Genomic DNA, 20,968 nt, shown 5'->3' on the forward strand with positions numbered 1-20,968 from the left:
TGACACACAGGATCCATTCGTAGCCTATATGCCCTCAAGATACGCCTTCTGCATGTAATTAGCACCATGGACAAATGTTAGAAACTATGATGCACTTGACTATGATGTAGCTTGAGAAAGATATGAACACAGACTGTTTGTAGAATATTTGTACACAGTGCCTTTGAGACAACAAAACAGAAAAAAGTCATTGTGTCCATACCATTAGTAATTCTAAATTATGTACACAAAATGTATTGGGCTCATATGAATGATATAAGACTAAGAAATAAGAATAAGAACACTTAGAATGCAGAGGTGTGTGTGTGTGTGTGTGTGTGTGTGTGTGTGTGTGTGTGTGTGTGTGTGTGTGCGTGCGTGCGTGCGTGCGTGCGTGCGTGCGTGCGTGCGTGCGTGCGTGTGTGTGTGAATTGAATGAATAACTGAATGAATGAATTTGCCTTAAGAAATAGGTTAAGTGATGGGTTATGTAAAACAGCACTTTATTGCCCAAGAGGGGGGGGGGGAAGAATGTTATTAACAATGTTATAAAGCACATGTCATTTTCTATCTCATGTACTCAAGTAACATTCAAAGTCATAATAGTCTTCAAAATATACAGAAAGTGGTGATACTTGGCTTCTAAAATGTGATTTTACATCAGAATTATAACTTCATAAAGCTTCCACAAGAATTAACTGTGAGGCACACCTGTTTAAAAAGCTAAAAAATAAATAAATGCATAATATTTTTGTATGTAGGTTGTTGTATATTCTAAATAAATGTCTAACTCCTGTCGGACAATAGTGTTACTCTGTCACACAGGATTCCGCTGATAGTGGTCTCCATCATTTTCACCATCATCCCAGACCAACCATAGAGGCACTCAGATCCCACAGTTTCTTGGCTGCTTCATCATCCTGGCCCTGAGGAGCTGCTGGTTTAGGACGGCAGTCACTGTAATCAGGACAGATCATGAAGCTTTTAGCAAACTATGACTTTGCCTGCGACTGCTGGGGTGAATTGGCAAAGAGAACCATCGTTGTAGATCACATACCACAATACTAAATAATGCAAACATGAGGCCTGAGACTGTTAACACAAATTCCAAACTCTGTATAAAGCCTGATTTCAAGTTAAGCTTGAAATTCTGGTATTTTTGTCTGTACAGTATAAATTAGGCTTAAGAATTGTACTGACCTGTAGTACAGTCCACTCTCATTTTGCAGGCTTTCATCCACAGCACAGTGGATCGTGGTCTGGGCTCCTTCCTTTGGCGATTTGAGCAAAATCATAAGTGGTGTATACACAATTCTCTTCCACAGGGCTATTTGAGGCCAGAAGTGTCGCCCAAGCTCAGTTCGGATAACTCCAGGGTGTAGGCTGTATGTAGTTACCCCAGTACCTGCATAATAAAATAAAATATTTTTTACACAGTAGTGGTGCACTGACTCAAATATTGCATATTGTTTATGTGAGATATCAAAGGTTTGCGAATTATTCTACCTTGCAGTCGAAGGGCCAGCTCCCTTGTGAAGAGGACATTAGCCAGTTTGCTTTGCCGGTAACTTATCCAAGGGTTGTATTCTTTATCTAGATTTATGTCATCAAAATTGATTTCACCTGTGGAGAGTAAACACCAAAGCTTAGTTTAAAAGCATAGTACAACAACAATGGCAATTTGGGACAGAACCCACCCCCCCCCCCCCCCCACATCGAGATAACACGAGAAAAAAACTGTACCTTTCTCATGAGCCAAACTGGAGACATTGACAATACGACTAGGAGTTGTCTTCTTCAGGAGATCCAACAGAAGGTTTGTTAGTAGGAAGTGACCCAAGTGGTTTGTACCAAACTGCATCTCAAAGCCATCTTCAGTCTGCCATTTTGGACAAGACATGACACCTAAGAGAAAAGGGTTCTATAAATCAGCTTGACAACTCCCATCTGTTTACATGACACTGCCAATGACATGGGCCACCGCCGTACATCACAATACGCAGACATTGACGCCATCAATCACCTGCATTATTGATAAGAACATCCAGCCTCTCCTCACTGGCCAGGATGTCTTTTGCCAGTTCTCGCACTGACTGCAGAGATGCCAAGTCCAATTTTTTGACAATAACATTCCCGTTGCCACTGCTCTTCCGTATAGCCTCTGCAGCTTTATTAGCCCGATCCATGTCTCTACAAGCCAGAATGACCCGTGCACCTGTAGCAGAATAGCAAAACCAGCATTGTACTGTAGTTAATTGGTTTCTGAAAAACTCTAGGGAAATAAAATGTGGTTATGTTACTCACCCCGGCTAGCCATGTCAACAGCTGTCTCTTTACCAATCCCTGTGTTGGCTCCAGTAATCAGGACAGTCTTCCCATCCAAACGCGCTTTGCTATGACACACCCCTCCTGCCATCCATTTTTTCGTTGCAATGAATCCCACACCTGTGAGGAAGTACAGCTACAGTCACTAGTCCAATGTTTGATGCGTCTCTGTTCTGATCAGTTAAAGATAAGGCCTTAAATATGTGATAAGAAAGCTGTGAGACCTGTTCAGCAGTTTTATTTTTCTCTGCCACATGCCACACTGCACTTAAATTCAACTGTACATCTTTAACCTTGTGTCATCCAACTGACTCAATATCATACAGGTTTCAAATTCATGATAACACCCTTTTATACTGATTAATTTGCCTACATCATCTTACAAGAAATATTGGACCAGGCTGCAGTCAACTTAGAATACATGGTCATATATCCTGAGAAGAATTACAAGTCATTGAATAGAATCTTGTTAGTTCTACCCGTTGTTGTTGTTGTTGTTTAAATGTAAGGGGTAAAAAAAGCTAGAACAATAATGTTGTAAAGTGGAATGCAGGTCTCCTGGTGCTGCATCCCACTAATTAGGGTTCCCCTTGTCGCTGTCCAATGTGCTGACAATATTTTTCTTCTTTTTTTTTACAATATTTTTACTTAAAATATCTTCAACAGCAGGAATGCATAATTTTACATTATTCTCTTGTCGTCTGTTTCTGTTCTGAAAGTTACAATCAGAATAGCAGGTTGGAATACCAGACAGTCACACTTCTCTTGACTGTCTGGTATAGCAAGAGACTAACTCATACACTTTTATGAATTTGTGGAATGAAATCTTAAACATATTGCACACCAGAGTTTTGCAACTTTCTAGAGCCACAACAGTAGGCTATCCATTTATGTAAAAAATGAAAATCTTCATGGTAGGATAAGCTCTATTAAAAGGTAGGGTACATGATATTTTTGGTTAAAAAAACGTTTTAGGTTAAAGCATTATATTCTGATAGCAATCATTTTTATATAGTGTTTAATCAGTAACAGAGGCCTCCCCGTCTCCCCAGCTCTTTAATACAAAAAAAATCACACCCAGTGTGGTCATCACAACATGACTCACTTTAAAAAAAGGATAAATGACTTTTTTTAAAGTCCATACTGCTATTCATAGGGCTGCACATGTGTCATGTGTTTCGCTAGCCAATCACAGTCCTGCATTTGCAAAGTCAGCCAATCACATTACAGTAAGTAGTGATGACACTAGCTGTAATGTGATTGGCTGACTTTGCAAAAGTATCGATTTGCATTAACAATGGCAGGGTTAGGGGGTATACAAATCTTTTGGTCGGTGTCCAAAACTCACTTATAGGGGGCGGCTACACCGCCCCAAAAATCACACCCAGTGTGAAGTGAGCGGTGCTATTTATGGCTCAATTGGCTCATGGCTCAATTCACACCTAGTGTGAATTGAGCGGTTCTTACATTTTCTGGGGCGGTGTAACCACCCCCTATAAGTGAGGTTTGGACACTGACCAATCCTGCACCGTGATTGGCCAATAGTCTACAACACAGTCTACAACGCTAATCCTTCCACAGTCAATGCAAATCTATACTTTTGCAGTCAGCCAATCACATTACAGCTAGTGTCATCACCACTAGCTGTAATGTGATTGGCTGAATTTGCAAATTCAGGACTGTGATTGGCTAACGAAACACATGACACATGTGAAGTCCTATGAATAGCAGTATGGACTTAAAAAAACACTTTTATGTTTATTTTTAAGTGAATCACATCCATCACTGTGATGACCACTGTGACCACACCGCCCACTTCACACTGGGTGTGATTTTTTACATTATTATTACTTTCATCATGCGTCTCGCTAGCCAATCACAGCGCGTCTGCGAAGTTTGAAGTTAATTTCATCATGCATCTCGGTAGCCAATCACAGCACATCCTGCGAAGTGACACCATGTCGTGGCGTCACGGCATGGATCAATTCACACCTAGTGTAAATTGAGCGGTGCTTACATTTTTTACATTATTATTAATTTCATCATGTGTCTCGCTAGCCAATCACAGCACGTCCTGCAGAGCTTAGCCTATGGGCGTGTTTTCCACAGCATGGCGTCACAACGAAAGACAAATTTTCAGACGGAAAGAAAGACTTTCACCACGGATGAGTCCTAAAAGTCCTAAACCCTCTCCTAAACCCTCAAAAAGGATAAAATAATAATAAAATAAATGTTCAGGTGGGTTGAACATTTTCAACAATTTATCAGCTTCAATTTGTGATCCAGTTCCAATTTTGTCTGCTCTTTTCTTAGTGCTATCACTTCCAATAACACTTGTTTCTGTGCACACTCATTCTGTGCAAGTTCTCTCTCCTAATTTGATAGAATAGGTATCCCGACCTGAGAATGCCTTTTCTGTTCATTAAAGCGCAGGAGAGACGGGGAGACTCCTGTTACTGAACTGAGCAAACACTCAATAGTCTATAGCCCCATTATCAGAATAGAGCTATAACACTTATTTATTATTTATACCTTTAAATAATTAGCCTATCGTGCTGACATTTCCAACACTTAATATATGTACACTTTTTATTTAGGGCCTCCAGTGTGCAACCTTTCATCTTCCTCTAAAACAATGTAAACACATGTCCCAGTTGGTCATTATGACATTTTTGCCAGACCCAGAGGATCGGCCTACATGAGGCTTTGTCTGTCTCTCTTTTGTCCATATATGGCCATAAAAGGGACACAAACAGACACATACAGAGATCTCCTTTGTCCCTCTTTTGTCCCTCTTTTCCTCTTTTCTGTCCCTCTTTTCCTCTGCACAAACGTCATGCGAAGTCCGGCCATTCAGATTTCAACCACTAGGGGTCTGGCAGTACCAGGTCTCCTGGTTCTAGTTATGTAACGTTAGCTTGCTACCATCCGACCCTAGGTCATGCTAGATAGCTCCACCTAGGTCCATTAATATAATTCAAGTTAAAGTGAAAATTTGAATTCAAAGTAAAGCTTCATTTATACTTGGTTGCGTGCTGGTGTCGTGCTCAGTAAATAGCAGATCTACAAGCTCACCGTGGTGCTGCTTACTGCATGCAACAGCACCAGCACGCAACTAAGTATAAATGAGGCTTTACTTACCATAGAGTTGTCAATTACCTGTTATTGTGACTAGCGCTGTAGATATAGGATGCTGGCCGACAAAGTTTTTAATTGCGATTAAGTTCTGCATGTCTGTGGGATGTTGCTGCCTTTCCTCAACAATACAACTAGACCGAGGGTCCAAAAACGACCACACACACACACACACACACGCGCACGGGTTTTAAATATGATTTCTATGCTTCACACATACAGAATTCCGGATTTCACACACAAGACATGAGAAACCCTGGCCCATGTATAACCCTGCCGCTGTGCCGCATGTACAACAATAACGCACAACGACTGTGTCGCGTCGATTATACAAGGTCGACCAGGAAGTGAGAGTGTCGCCAGGTTTTGTGAGAGAAATAAGCAAGTAAAGCAACCAGGTGACAGGTTTATGAAAACAAGCCCAAAAGACGCGAGCCCGTCTTCGCCTCTTAAACATTACATTCATTGCTATTTGAAAATAGACGATCTACAAGCTCAAAACGCTTCGCGATGCAACGCGTTGTGAGCGTTGTAGATCGACTATTTAAAAAGAAAACATTGGAGGAAATTTTGAAAAAATGAGGAATAGTTTTGAAACCTTTTAAGTTACAATGTGATAATGTTTCCCTCCCTGGCATATTTTCAGATGGGGGTCCTTAGACAAATACATATTCATTTGGGTGTGAGAAACACTGGTTTAAACAACATAAGGAAACAAGACCAAATAAGCAACTACACTTTAGAAACAAGCCCAAAAAACTGCAACCCGCAACTACACATTTTTACGAGCAACTTTACAGAAAAACAAGCCCAAAGTCGCTTATAATAAGCAGACATGGCAACACCGGGAAGTGACTGCGCTCGGTGCGCTGACGTCAACAAGACAAATGAATCCTATTGGCTCATGTGACTTGTATAGTTTCAAGCCAGTTTAATATCTTGTATAAATGTGTGGCTGTGGCCTGCTTTGTTTATGTTTTCAGGTTTGGATTTGACTGACAGTGAGGAATTATCTAATGGTAATTATTCTACCTTTAAAAAAGATTAGGTGTGCAAAAAGACATTTACAAAATGGTTGCCAACTAGAATATCTCATTTTATGACAAAGTGTTAAGTACACATTTTAGATATTGTGTCATTTAATCGAGCCGCAGTCAAACTTAAAGGGATGTTTCACTTTCAATTAAAATAAACATAACAAAATATATTAAAAATAAATGTAAACGGTAATGGGGGGGAAAAGCCCCCTCACGCATTAGAACTTAGAAGGACATTCCAGGTTTTATTTTATTTGAAAGTGAAATATCCCTTTAACCTGTGCCCCCCCACCCAATAAAGTATCATAATACTATTCACACTGCATGAGACTGAATATCTATTTCCCAAAACTGAGCCATTTTCGTTGATTATCCAGCAGAGGTCGCCGTACGTGCAGGAGCCTGGGCAGGAGCACAGTCTCTCGTGTGCATTGATCTGAATTCCAGCAGATGGGGCAGCGACCACTTTCGATAATCTCTTAGTTCATTCACGTTTACTCCCATTCTATCCCACGAATTACTCAAGGGCAAGGCTCACTAATGCCAATTCATAATTTAGGCAAATTAATGCTAAGTTAAAAAAAAAAAAAAAAGGTTTCCCCTCCAGAAGAATGTTTTTTTTTCTATGTCTATCTTTAGGGTGGTTGCCAAACACAAATCAGTTTAATAAACATTTAAAGATAGCTAATAACTAAGGGTAAGGTCTTCTTAAGTTATAAAAGGGTATTATTTTCTTGGGGTCTAATATAAAATGGCTCCAGACAAAAGGACTACTAGCATTGACCTTATGCAGTTTATTATGCTGATATCTTACTGATATCTGGTGATATCTTCTCATAGCGTTCCAGACTGTCTGTGAAGGTGGGGCGGGGGCACTGGGGGGGAAATTATGGGGACTGTTTACATTCCAAGTCAAGGGTTCAAAGGTTGCTGACACTCAGATAATAAGATTATGTCATATTCATTGTTTCCTGTCAGCCATGATATACCTACTGCTGCTCTGCACTTTCTTCACATGGTTCTCAAGTTCAGCCCCTGTTGCGTAATAAAGAGGACACAATCACCTGACCTTTGTTGACCTTCAAAATAGTCTAAGAATGTTGAACTTGTGCATCTCTCAAGGAATCAAGAAGACACATGTTAAAGTTTGAAAAATGCTAGTGAAAAAAAACTAACATATTGTTTTGTTTGTAAAATGTTGTAGCTTGTTGTAGTTTGTCATTCATGTCCTCTAGTAGTGCTCTACATGGAGACGGAGGTGACCTGTCTGGTTGGAGTTGAGGGCTGGCTCGGTTGTTTTGGCTCACCTCCAGGTTTGACACATGACTGCACACTTCCCATTCTTTCTCCCAGTATGGCAAGAACCCTCCCCACCTAAAAATAGCAAGCCTCCAAAGAGTTGGGACTTGGGAACGTGGCTCTGTGCTGTGCTCTCCAACTTCAATGCAAATAAAATAACTCAAGTTCATAAGTATAAGACAGTAGGCACCTGATTATTAGTGTACGACCACTGCTTCTGGTGCATATATTTACATAATCAGTAAGAGGTATGTTTTCAATTCAATAATTGTGTTCAACTGAAATGTCATAGATCACATGATCAAATCCACTTATCCAGATCATGTTGTCTTGACCACATGGTTCTCAATGTGGGCCCACGATTTTGTAACCCCATTTTTTACACCCAGTGCCAATTCTCTGTGTAATCCTGGGCCCTACCTTTCCTCTGCCAACCTAGGGAGGCCAGGGCCTAGCTCATGCCTCCTTCAATGCATGAAAGCCATCTGACCTTCTTGTCACCTGACAGGAGAGAGTTTCCCTGGTTGGACGTAGTGTGTGGAAGGAACATGTTATTCCAACCAGTTCCTTTCCCTTCCATCAGGCGCCCTGGCTGGCCAGAGCCCCATTGGTCCTTGAGGATATTCCAGGGGCCCCAAAGCCCACTGAGGAGTAGTTTAGCTTCACTGTAATTCAATTCACTTAAAATGATTCCAATACAAAAAGTTATAAAGTTATAAAAGCAAGCAATGTTTCAATAACACCACTATGGAGTTTATTTCTCATATAGCTACAATTATGACATTCAGACAACAATGTAAACATTACATGTGATTTAATGTCAAGGAATTCATAATTTATGCTATGGTATTTCTGTGACATAATTATAGAAATATATAGAAAATTAAACCCAGACTAGACGCGTGATTTTACTAGACAGCCTAATTTGTGATCCATCGTACTACAGTGGCGCGCGCGGAAATGTGCCGATTATGCCGATCTACAAGATCACAACTCGTCGCCGACGCAATACATTGCGATCTTGTAGATCTGCTTATTTTCTGCGAAGAATCCGAAAGCTCTGCTCTCCTCTCCTCAGTGCTGATTGGGGCCAGCAGCACGTTTGATCCAGCGTTGCCATGTCTGTTTATTATAAGCGACTTTGGGCTTATTTTTCTGTAAAGTCGCTTGTAAACATTGGTAGTTGCAGGTTGCGTTTTTTTGGGCTTGTTTCTAAAGTGTAGTTGCTTATTTGGGCTTGTTTCCTAATGTTGTTTAAACCAATGGTTCTCAAACATTTTCAAGTCACCCCCAAAATAATATGTATTTGTCTGCGGACCCCCATCTGAAAGCATTTTGTGCCAGGGACCCCCATTCAAGATTTGTAATGTTAAAATGTTCCTAATTTAAAAAAATACCTTCTAAGATTCTTTTGAAAATAGCCTATGCATATAAGTTTTAAAGCCTATAAGTTGCTTCTTTTGGGTTTGTTTTCATAGACCTAGTTGCTTATTTCTCTCCCAAACTCTGGCAACAATGATGTTTGATCCCTCCTCTAACCATTTATTGTGACGTAGCGTGCATAGAGTGGGTTGTGCTTGAGTATATTGCCGGTAGCCGGGCTCTGTGTCGGCCCCTCTTTGCCTCGGAGTTTTGTCGAGTAGTATATCCATCTACTGCAACAAGTGACACACGGGCAGGTTAAAGACATCATGGCCGGATACCTGAAGGTCCTCAGCGCTCTCAGCAAGTCTGCTGCAGCTCTCAGCAAGAACCCTGCGGTGCTCGCTGCCCCGGCAAACACTTGTCAGACTCTCCAACAACAAAGGAATTGTGAGTTCAAACTATATAGCCGATCATCTGTATGATCGCACAGCTGCTATAAGCCACGGTGCTAGGATGGAGTTTAACGGCAGTGTTGCCATGTCAGCGACTTAGGTCTTCTTTTTCTGTAAAGTTGCTTGTACAAATTGGTGGTTGCGGTTTTTTGGGGTTTGTTTCTCAATGTAGTTGCTTATTTAGGCTTGCTTCCATTTTTTAAAAAATATTATTATAACCAGTGTTTCTCAAACATTTTCACGTCATGGACCCCCAAATGAATATGTATTTGTCCCTAACCCCATCTGATCTTCCAAATATTCCACATTTTATTTAAAGTCTTTTGAAAATGGCAGATCTACAAGCTCTCAACGTGTTGAGCTTATTTTCAATGTACATGCATACAGAATATAAGTTTAAACTGCTCATAATGGCCTAGTAGTGCTCTAAAGTGTATTCTTTTGGACATGTTCACCTAGACGTGGTTGCTTATTTCTCTCACAACATATGGCAACACTTGAGTTTAACTGCTAACGTTAGCCGCCACCGCATCATCCAACCTAGAAAACCCGGGTGGTGTGCTAAAATGCAACGTTATAAGCCTTATTACGGTCATATATGCTGATCTGCAGCCAAACGACGCGCAAACCGCCACCCCGTGACTTGACTAGATAATGATTATATGGCAGGTTATATGGCTGTTAAAAGATAGAGGCGCCTAGATGAAGCCAGCTGTCTTTGTCCGCCTTGTCGAAGTTTCTGGGGTTTGTTTGCTGACTTTTTCTCAAAAGTAGAATTAAGAGAATCTTCACCGTAGCATCCGAACCGCAGTAACGATTACTTCTATTCGGATGCCAAAGCTCGTTTAGCATTCGAGCTTTGACTTTTACTGATCAATCATTACATTTCCAGTTATCGAAAAGAAAATCTATATGCCACGCAATACTGGCAGCGTTTGAATGACATCTGCACGTCCTCATGTGTCCGCTGTACTTAGTACAAGTCATCATACATGCATACAATATATTATATAGTTGCATGATATGTAGGTATAGGGTTGATCTGTTAACCAATAGAGAGTGTTAATTAGTGCACATATTGTCATTCAAACTGATTTGTTTAAAAGCCGTTCTTTCTTCGAAGTGAGTGCAAACTTTTCCACAAGGTCAGCTACAGGGTATAAGAGGGACTGGTAGTAGAGTAATGGCCGCCACAAGTGTACTGTCCTACTTTATATCTTCCATTTGGGGCATATCACCAGCAGCACTATATATATGACACATTTCCGTGCTAAATACCGTTATTTTAATTAATGTTAAACTGGAGAATTGTGCATAGGTGTCCTTTACTTTCGAGTCTTGTTAATGTAATAATATACCTTATGCTGTAGGTTGTATGGAGCTCAGGACCTCTGGGCAGTGGTGGAAAGTAACCCAAGTACATTTACTCAAGTACTGTACTTATAAGTACAGTTTTGAGGTACTTTTACTCCACTACATCTCAGAGACATATTGTACTTTTACTCCATTACAATTATTTGAAAACTTTAGTTACTACTTGTATTAATTATTAATTATTAAAAAACATACATGAACCACTTCAGCCCTTTTTAAACTTACCAACAAGTACACAACATGTTGCAATGTGTTGTGTGCTTGTAGATCTGCTATTTTCAAAATATTTCTTATACATTTTAGACATATGATAACTTGTGAAACGGGATGTTCTGTCTTATGAGTACTTTCACTTTTGGTACTTTTCTTGATGCCCATACCTTTTGTACTTTTACTCAAGTACTTCTTCCACCGCTGCCTCTTGGACATACAATTTTGATCAAAATTTTAAAGTCTTTGTGTTGCAAGCACCACCACCATGGTGTGTACCCCCTCCCCCTTTCGTGACTTTGGAGAATTGGAGCTCAACCAAATTGCTGGGTCAATTGAAGGGCGCTGTGTTTGGGCACTGTCCTGTTGACAACTGACAGCCAGCTGTCTCTGAATAAACGTGCCTTTTAGCATTGTAGTCACCTCGCTATCGCTAGTGTTTCATAATCGTCCAGTGTGGCGGTCACTGTAAAGATTGACCAAACAAATGGCCTCTGCATAGCTTAAAGGCTTTGTCGGTGTTAAAACTACATGACACATATTTTCTGGACAATGGGACTTGCTCTCCTCCTTGTCATTCTAGCCAAAGTTAAAGAGATCATAGTATTACATCATTGATCTGTAAAGGATCTTATCACGTCTGTCTTGGTGGGAAATATGGGCCGTTAAACATGTTCCAACTTGTGTTTTACATAGCCTAAGGCATATGACAGAGGTTTTCCTTACATTACTTTGCCCAATAAGGGGAAATTCGCAAACTATTGGGCTAGCCGCTATGAATATTATATAATGCCTATTGTCAGTGCAATCAATACACACTGTATGAACAAAAACGTTCAAGTCCAGTGCAACCCCTCAATATGGATAAAATCACCAGCAACGATCAATGAAGCATATTCGTCTACAGTAAAGAATGTCAGTGCATGACATGAGGTGTCAGTGTAATAGTATGACGTGAGGCTAAGATTTTCAAAAAGTAATGGCTATGACTGGCAGAGTGGCAGATCTGTCTGTGCCTTATTCCCATCACATGTTGCACTGTTGCAGGTCGTTTGCCAGGAGCTTCTCTCATTATGCCCTCAAACCCCTCAGTGCCCCCTTTAAATATATATTTCTTCTCAGTATGCTACCTCTTGGTTACCTGGTCTTTTTGAAAGCCCAGGTAAAGGCTAATCAGCATCTAATCTAATTATGGACTGCTTCACCACAGCTTCCTTTGCCATTTGTCTAGATCTTTTGGAGTTTGGTGAACTTCTGTGACCTATAGTAGTTGTTCAGTTTGTTCCCTGCAATACTCGGTAGGCTTAAAAGTCAAGTGGTTTCAGGTTGTTTGTTGACCAGAAAAGGACAGCAAAGGGCTGTCCTAATGACCTTTAGAGAGCAAAGCGCTCATTTTTGTTTTGGATTTGTCCTTTACTCTGCCCTAACTCTTCATTTGAAATAAATGCCTTTCAGAGATTAGGCACAAACTAAAATGGATTGTTTAGTTTGCTCCTTGTGATTGACATATTCCACATAATCTAAAGTTACAGCGATCAGCAAATGACCTACGTTAGTCTACACAGTGAGATGTGGGGTCATTTGTTTCACATTGTCTGAGTTGCATCATTGTGATACATCTCAGATGGTGAGTTTATTCTGATATTGGAAACTGTGGCAAATCAGGGCATCACCGGTATCATGCAAAAAGCTACAGTAAGCAGGTTGAAATGAGAACCTTAACTGTGTAGAAAAGTGGTACAACCAACCAGTCATATGCATAGAGCCCTTTCCCTTGTTGTCAAAGCGTATCGAGCCAGAATAATGTATCATTCTGTTGACTGCATCAATCTGTTTTTTCATTCTAGCTATACTAGCCCTATGTTTTATTGTATGACGTGAAGTGAGATTTGCCGATCTACAAGCATGTTACTTATGAGCTTGTAGAGCTGCTATTTATGCAACAATCTAAAAATAAATAAGAGTTAAAATGGGAACGCCAGGGTGACAGTGGTTAAATACACACTTTTACTACCGTATCCCCAACAAATGCCCAGTTGCTATGGGGAGCCTGTATGACTTTGTTTAAAACAGTCCTCCGGCATCCAGTTTGTTGATGAACTCAACATTACATGTTATGTAACTTAGTTCTCCTGCACTGAGTGCACTCTCCTCCCCCTCTATCACATTAATTGTGAGAGTGAATGTCTTGTTGTGCAGATTTAAGGTAGGACTATTCTGAAATGATGACCAATGACAGCTGTGAAATGACTCTTACCCATGATGCCTTGCAGTAGACTGTCAGTGGCTATCAAGAGGTGAATATCTATCATAGTTAGGCCTATATTCATTCAGACCTACACATACCTCATAATGACCTCTTCCAAAGAAAATCTGCTTTTGACAAGGTTTTTAACTCTGGTGTAGTAAAACATTTTCTAAAACATTTCCGGTATGTTTCCGGACACCGACGACTAAAAAAGTCAAATAACGCATTCATGTGGACTGGTTATTGTGAAAATGTACTAGTAAAGATTATATCAAAAATATAATGCTCACATTGACACAGTACATTCATATTGTGATTACATTTTTAGGTTATATTGTCCAGAAACCAACCAGGGTTAGACCAACACTGGCTCAATCTCATTCTACACTACAGAGCTCTTCTTTTTATAATTGGTGTTGGTACTGCTTTCAGGAAAACACTGCTTCTGAGAACGACACACAATCTTGTGTACTCGGCAGCCAAAGAAGAATTCCAATATTGTTTGCTTGAGAAGAGACTATAAAATGTCATTGTCCCGCAAGATGAACCTTAAGAAAGAAATCTTACTTTTGATTAGGTTTACGTTCGATTTTTGTCCTAGGGAATAGTGGACCAAGTCTACCCTATACAAAGCAATCTGTGTAAGCCATTATCACTGAGGCTGTGTACTGTGCCATAATTGGTTACAGGGGAATCTTAACGTTACATGAATAAATCTGTCCTGACCTCAGGGTTATTTTCAATGATCCACCATGTACCTCCAGCTGACGGGGACCACGTGTCTAGCCAAGAGCATGGGAACTGAACTGAGTGTATTTTGACAGGTGCTACCAAGGCTTGATGGACACTGTTGAAGGTTGAGTGTCTTCTTAAGCACGCACATGGGTCCATGCTATCTTATTTCATATGAATTAAAACGGTCATTTTTTTCACCAAATGTAATGTCGGTCATGTACATTTCCAATGTGTTCCGCCATTTTGTTCAGACACTACTAATATTCAGTAAAGTGTCATGTTGCTGGAGCCCACTGACTTGGCTGGGAGGCCAGAAAGTCACTTGATTCTTTGCATCTTGCAGTTGAATGAAAGCAGATCTGACTGGTACTGCTACAAGTTTGAAAGCAAAAACAAAAACAAATCTGTAATTTAGTCCAATCTAATCCTGTGGCATTGAATTTAGTACACCCAAATGTTAGCTTTAACACATTAAGAGTCCACATTGTATAATGGAAGTGGGAGGTAATAATATGGTGTTGAACTCTCTTTTGAGGCGCACTGTCCAATTTGGAACTCCATAATCATAGAAGGAACTCTGTAGTTAACAGACCAAAGGGATCTTTTCCTGACTAAATGCAGTAGAATATGATCATAGTGACGAAGCTACCATTTTGGTCCCAGGGCAACTGTGTTTTGTTCCCCATAGGCTAGTAAAATAAAAGTCTGTTCTTTGTCTTCTGTACGAATGACAGATGCCGACAAACGCATCAAGGTGGCCCAGCCAGTGGTGGAGATGGATGGAGATGAAATGACCAGGATCATCTGGGAGTTCATCAAAGAAAAGGTTCGGAAGTGTTAACTGAACGGGGAACGTGAACATACAAACATTAGTGTGTGTGTGTGTGTGTGTGTGTGTGTGTGTGTGTGTCTGCCTGCCTGCCTGCCTTGGGGCAAGACCGGCCCACACTGTCTGACTCGTCTATTTTTATATCACCGACTGACAACGTAGATGGGGAGTGAGTGAATGAGTGTGTGTGTGTGTGTGTGTGTGTGTGTGTGTGTGTGTGTGTGTGTGTGTGTGTGTGTGGCTGATGGCAGTGAGATTATGTATGATGTGGGGGATGGGTTTTGTGTGAGGTTTCACTCAGGGGCCGGCTGATTGCCTTTGGAGAGAGCAGATGGTGTGTTGGTTTGGGACGAAACATGGACCATAGGGATGATATCAGTCAATGTTATGTGATGTTTAGTTTTTGTTGTCATTTTAGGATGAATGTATTGTTAAAATAATGTAAATATGGTATAGCTAGAAAATGTATCACACAATGAATAGACAATTATTATGCATCGGTAATATATCAGTTAATAATATCGCCTATACTTAAGAGTTTTACAGACTGTTATTTTTCATACTTGATACTTGGTACCTACCCCTGTAGGTACCACTACAGGAGTAGATCTGGCACCTCATTAAAAGAATGATTTGACTCCTATTGTCCCTGGAGTACAGTGTGTTCGGCTGTGTTGGGAAACCTGGCTAAACATAGCTTCTTTGACAGGAGTGTTCCTGTGTGTAGTCCTATTTCCAGAATAAAGCATGCATGGGTTCTGATATTCTCATTATGTGTTCTTTCAGCTCATCCTGTCTAACGTCGATGTTGAGTTGAAGTACTATGATCTGGGTCTGCCGTACCGTGACCAGACGGATGACCAGGTCACCATCGACTCGGCCCTGGCTACCCTGAAGTACAACGTGGCTGTGAAGTGCGCCACCATCACACCCGACGAGGACAGAGTTATAGGTCTTTAATAACATTTGAAACCGAGAAAGCAATCTGTCATTTTAGATTTTGAACCACTTTAACCATTATTTTATACTTTGGCTATTCAAAAATAGCAGATCTACAAGCTCATAGCGCGTCACTTCGTGCCACGCTATGAGCTTGTAGATCTGCCATTTTTGAAAAATCATGAAACTCTGCAAATCACACACACACACACACACACACACACACACACACACACACACACACACACACACACACACACACACACACACACACACACACACACACACAATATGTTTTCTTTTTAAGTGAACATTTTTAACTCAAGTCTTTGCTTCTGGGGGTCCCTGGAACAAAATACTTTGACGGACCGGGGGGGGGGGGGGGGGGGGGGGGTCTGTGGCCAAATGCATTATCGTTTTGGGGGGGTCCCTGACGTGAAGAGGGTTGAGCACACATGACGACATAGGTTTTTCAGAAAACTTTAGATTTATAAGACATTTGTAGAATTGTCCTCGGGTCTTAATGGGTTTACCATTACCACTTACAAATAATTGTGAAATTCCAAACTATTTTAAAAATAGCCAATGTTGTGGGCGTACAACTGCTATTTCATCACCTATGCCCAAATTTCAACAACGGGGTTAAAGTGGTTAAAGGCATAATTATGTTTTATTACTTACATGTAATCATTAGCAGCCAGTTTCGAAAACATGTCCACAGGAAAATTGTACCAGACGATACCAGTCTGACATGTTTTTGTGTCACTCTTATAACTCCTTATTTTTAGAGTTCAGCTTGAAGAAAATGTGGAAAAGTCCCAACGGAACCATCAGGAACATCCTGGGCGGCACTGTCTTCCGTGAACCAATCATTTGCAAGAACATTCCCAGACTTGTTCCTGGTTGGACACAGCCCATCACCATTGGCAGACATGCATTTGGCGATCAGGTCAGCTCCGTCTAGATGAGATTTTCTGTAGGTTGTGCAACAGCCAGGCTTGTTGGACATTGATATCAACACCTATTTTTCTCCTCGAATTGCAAAAGACAAGTCATTAATTGTTCCCTCTACGCTACAGTATAGAGCCACAGACTTTGTTGTTGACCAGCCGGGCAAATTCAAGATGATATTCACACCTACTGATGGCAGCGCAGGCAAGGAGTGGGAGGTGTATGATTTCCCCGCCGGTGGCTGTGGAATGGGCATGTACAACACAGATGATGTGAGTGGGTTTTATTTTTTTCATAATAAGATTTTACTGAAGAAAATTAGGGCTGCAGCTATCGATTATCTTCTTAGCGATTGTTCTATTGATAACTCTTCTTTGATTAATCGAGCAATTGAGATGTGTGATCTTTTTATATATTCATATATATTGATTTATTTCTTATAATAAACTAAATTATGATGATGGATAGAATACTTTATTAGCAACAGTTAAAAGCGCAGTATCACCAAATAAAAGTGCCAAAATGTATTCATCACAAAAAAGCCAAAGCTTGTTTCCATTGTGTTCCCATTATACAACAAACACCCAACAGACTATACAAACACTGTACAAGAACACAATAATTAAATGCTAATGTAAACAATTAAAAACGGTACACATAGGACATACGACTGAGGAGTGAGCCATCTATATCCAAGGGGGCTATGGGTTTATCCAAGTCCAGTTAGTAGATAATTGAAGCCATGATTTAAGATCAATTAATGATTTTAAGATCAATTAACCACTTATTTTATACTTTTATATACTACACTGTCGCTCAAAAATGGCAAAAATAGCCGATCTACAAGCTCTCAGCACATCGCATTATGACCTGTTGTGCGCTTGTAGACATTAATCGATAATTAAGATATTATCATTTTTAGGCATCTAGCAAACCGACAAGGTCTGTTGAAAGTACACTATTCATACATTTGTATCTACTTATTAATAATCCAATTATTAAAGCTTGTGTTAAGTTCATATTTGCTCAGTTACATTTCTGTAACTGCCATGTAAAACCTGCTACTGGGTAACTTGACCAGCATGCATGGAAGGAGTATAACCTGCATGTGGTGTCAGTGTTGTCTGTAGCGTTCCATGAAACTGAGGGTGCACTCACCTCATTTGATCCTGCCTAACCACTGTTTTGTTTGTGGATATCAAGGCAACGGTTTGTTTGATTTTACAACAGTAGAGGTCAAACTGTTCACTGGGACTTTCAACCTGTCTATGGGAAATGGACGTGTCAGCTAATGGTACAGTGTATATATGTGGTCTAGCCTGGCCCAGACACAAAAGGTTGTTAACCCCTGTATTACTCGTGTGGCCTTCCACCCTCGTAACCTTTTGCCCCGTTTTTCTCTCCTACAGTCTATTACTGGCTTTGCTCACGCATGCTTCCAGTATGCCATCGGCAAGAAGTGGCCTCTGTACATGAGCACCAAGAACACAATTCTCAAAGCCTATGATGGTAGATTCAAGGACATCTTCGAGGATATCTTTCAAAAGTAAGTTTATTTATTTTTAACAAACTTTTCAAACTGATCTCTCTTTCCATCTTTGGCCAGACCTGGCCTTTGTAAATGCATAATATAAGTGTGTGTGTGTGTGTGTGTGTGTGTGTGTGTGTGTGTGTGTGTGTGTGTGTGTGTGTGTGTGTCTCAATGAAACTTGGCAAAATTGTTAAACAGATCGGGTTGCACTGAATGACAAGGAATGAGGAAAACAAATTGTAGAGGAAAACAAGTGTCACTGCTCCACAAATGGAGCACAGTGTACAAAGGGAAACAAGCCCCCTGGGTCTTTTTGTGTTATCCTTTTAGCATAGCTTTTGTTACTGTACTGTTTCCCAAATCCCAAACTTGCTAAAAAAAAGTATTAAATCAATCAAAGAGCTTAGCCACTGTCAATGTTTATTATAGCACCCCCTATCGATCAATCTGTCATTTCCCCCTTCCATTCATGTTATTTTATGTTGTTTTTGCCTGTAATCTGCACAAACAGGCATATATTCTTATAATATCAAGGTGCCACTGCAGGACTTGGTTGATATGTTTTTACTGTCATGTTTCTGGTCGCTGTGACACATTTCAAGTGGATATGCTTTGTGTCTGACAGGAACTACAAACCACAGTTTGACGCGCTGAAGATCTGGTATGAACACAGACTCATCGACGACATGGTGGCACAAGTACTGAAGTCCTCTGGAGCCTTTGTGTGGGCCTGCAAGAACTACGATGGAGATGTCCAGTCCGACATCCTGGCTCAGGGTGAGATGCTCTCAAACTGACATTAAAGCCTCTTAACCCCTTTAAAACCGGGAAAGCAACTGTGTCATCTTAAGATTTTTGCTTTGGCTATTAAAAAATAGCAAATATACAAGCTCACAGAGCGTCACTTAGTGCCACGCTGCGAACTCGTACATCTGCTATTTTTGAATATTTTTGAAAAATCCTGAAAGTGTAAGAACTACTGATTTTAGAAGGCATTTGTACAATCTTCCTCAGGTCTTAATGGGTTAATAAGAAGCGATTGCCACCAGGGAATTTTATAGCTTCTAGGTTATTTAACAAAAATAAATATGTTTTGTATTAGGCAAGATGTTGTAGATTGACATCTTTTCTTTTGTGGGGTTCTTTTAGGTTTCGGCTCCTTGGGACTGATGACATCAGTTCTTATTTGCCCTGATGGCAAGACAGTCGAGGCTGAAGCTGCCCATGGCACTGTGACCAGGCACTACCGCGAGCACCAGAAGGTATTCTATTTGCTATTTAATTTCGATGTTAATATCAATCTAGGACTGTGCAGTGGGGAAATTAAAGAATGTGCCTCGTTTCACCAGTTATCCGTGTACTTGCAGTGACATCTGGTGGTGAAAATTGTAATAAACCTTAGCTGGCAACAAGGAAGGATTAAAAAAAGCGTTATCTTTATGCCTCATATCCATGGTTGTCTTTGTGATAGCTTGTTGAATGAATTGATTGAATCATCCTGTCTATCTTCAGGGACGGCCGACCAGCACCAACCCCATTGCCAGCATCTTTGCCTGGACCAGGGGCCTTGAGCATAGGGGGAAACTTGATGGCAACCCTGACCTTATCAAGTAAGGGATCTATAAACCATTTAAAAAATGATCTACCATTGTTTGCTCAGACATGCTAATATAAGAGTGATGTGTGTTCATTTTTATGTTTTTTTTTCTCCTTGCAGGTTCTCTCAGACTTTGGAGAGGGTCTGTGTTGAGACGGTGGAAAGTGGTGTTATGACCAAGGACCTTGCAGGCTGCATCCACGGCCTGCCCAAGTAAGCGCTCTAACCTTTAATTCAACAAAAAAAAGATGGTATACTCTTAGCAACTTTTTATATTCACATATAGCCTGCAGGACAATGAATCAACGAATATTTGAATGCTTTTTGAAAACGGGAACTGAGTTTTCTGTAGTCTGATTTCCCTTGTCCTGTCTTGTCTTCTCAGCTGCAAACTGAACGAGCATTACGTCAACACCTCAGACTTCCTGGACGCCATCAAGAACAATCTGGACAAAGCCCTCGGCAAGTGAAGGACTTGAAAGAGTCCAGCTAGCCTGGAAATGACAATACTGTTGTCCTGTTTTTGTACCTCATTTTTAACTTAAAAGGTCAAGAAAACCACATGCATTGCAACTGAAGGATAAGAAAAACCTACTACTACTGTGTAGAAACAGAATCGCGTAGCTTACTTCTTAAATGGTTCTGCAGTTGAGAGATGTTGTTCCACCTGCCAATCTTCACTCCTTTTTTGCTCCTTATTGCCATGGTTATTTTTGTAATGTCAAGTACTGTATTCAAATAGCTGAATTCTGCCTTGGATAAGACTGAAGCCCATGTCGAGCTTAATTGCCAATAAATCTCCCTTGTTTGAACCGCTCTTCTGCTGAATTAAGTCAAAAAACAATGAAAGGTGAGCCTTTTTTAAAGGTAAATAAATTTATTATTTTACAGTATTGTCTGGTACACAACATTGTACATACATTTCTATCAACATTATATCCACACTGTCTAACGATATAGAA

General features: G+C 40.5%; 2 protein-coding genes across 2 annotated transcripts; one reads left to right on the top strand and one right to left on the bottom strand.

Annotated features, from left to right (window-relative positions):
* Positions 1 to 429: 429 nt before the first annotated feature.
* Positions 430 to 5,753, bottom strand: LOC311046658 (retinol dehydrogenase 13-like). Its single transcript, XM_084059139.1, has 7 exons — positions 5,464 to 5,753; positions 2,284 to 2,424; positions 2,003 to 2,194; positions 1,723 to 1,884; positions 1,486 to 1,602; positions 1,180 to 1,384; positions 430 to 936 (listed from the first exon to the last, which is right to left on the bottom strand). The coding sequence occupies exons 1-7, from the start codon at positions 5,534 to 5,536 to the stop codon at positions 840 to 842; spliced, it is 987 nt and encodes a 328-aa protein (XP_083915265.1). The 5' UTR covers positions 5,537 to 5,753; the 3' UTR covers positions 430 to 839.
* Positions 5,754 to 9,376: 3,623 nt separating this feature from the next.
* idh2 (isocitrate dehydrogenase (NADP(+)) 2) lies at positions 9,377 to 20,818 on the top strand. Its single transcript, XM_084060310.1, has 11 exons — positions 9,377 to 9,587; positions 14,894 to 14,985; positions 15,775 to 15,940; positions 16,716 to 16,876; positions 17,007 to 17,150; positions 18,288 to 18,424; positions 19,035 to 19,186; positions 19,559 to 19,671; positions 19,922 to 20,019; positions 20,127 to 20,219; positions 20,392 to 20,818. The coding sequence occupies exons 1-11, from the start codon at positions 9,467 to 9,469 to the stop codon at positions 20,474 to 20,476; spliced, it is 1,362 nt and encodes a 453-aa protein (XP_083916436.1). The 5' UTR covers positions 9,377 to 9,466; the 3' UTR covers positions 20,477 to 20,818.
* Positions 20,819 to 20,968: the final 150 nt, after the last annotated feature.

Source organism: Gymnoscopelus microlampas (genome assembly GCF_963454915.1).
Source record: "Gymnoscopelus microlampas genome assembly, chromosome: 6".
Classification (NCBI taxonomy): domain Eukaryota; kingdom Metazoa; phylum Chordata; class Actinopteri; order Myctophiformes; family Myctophidae; genus Gymnoscopelus; species Gymnoscopelus microlampas.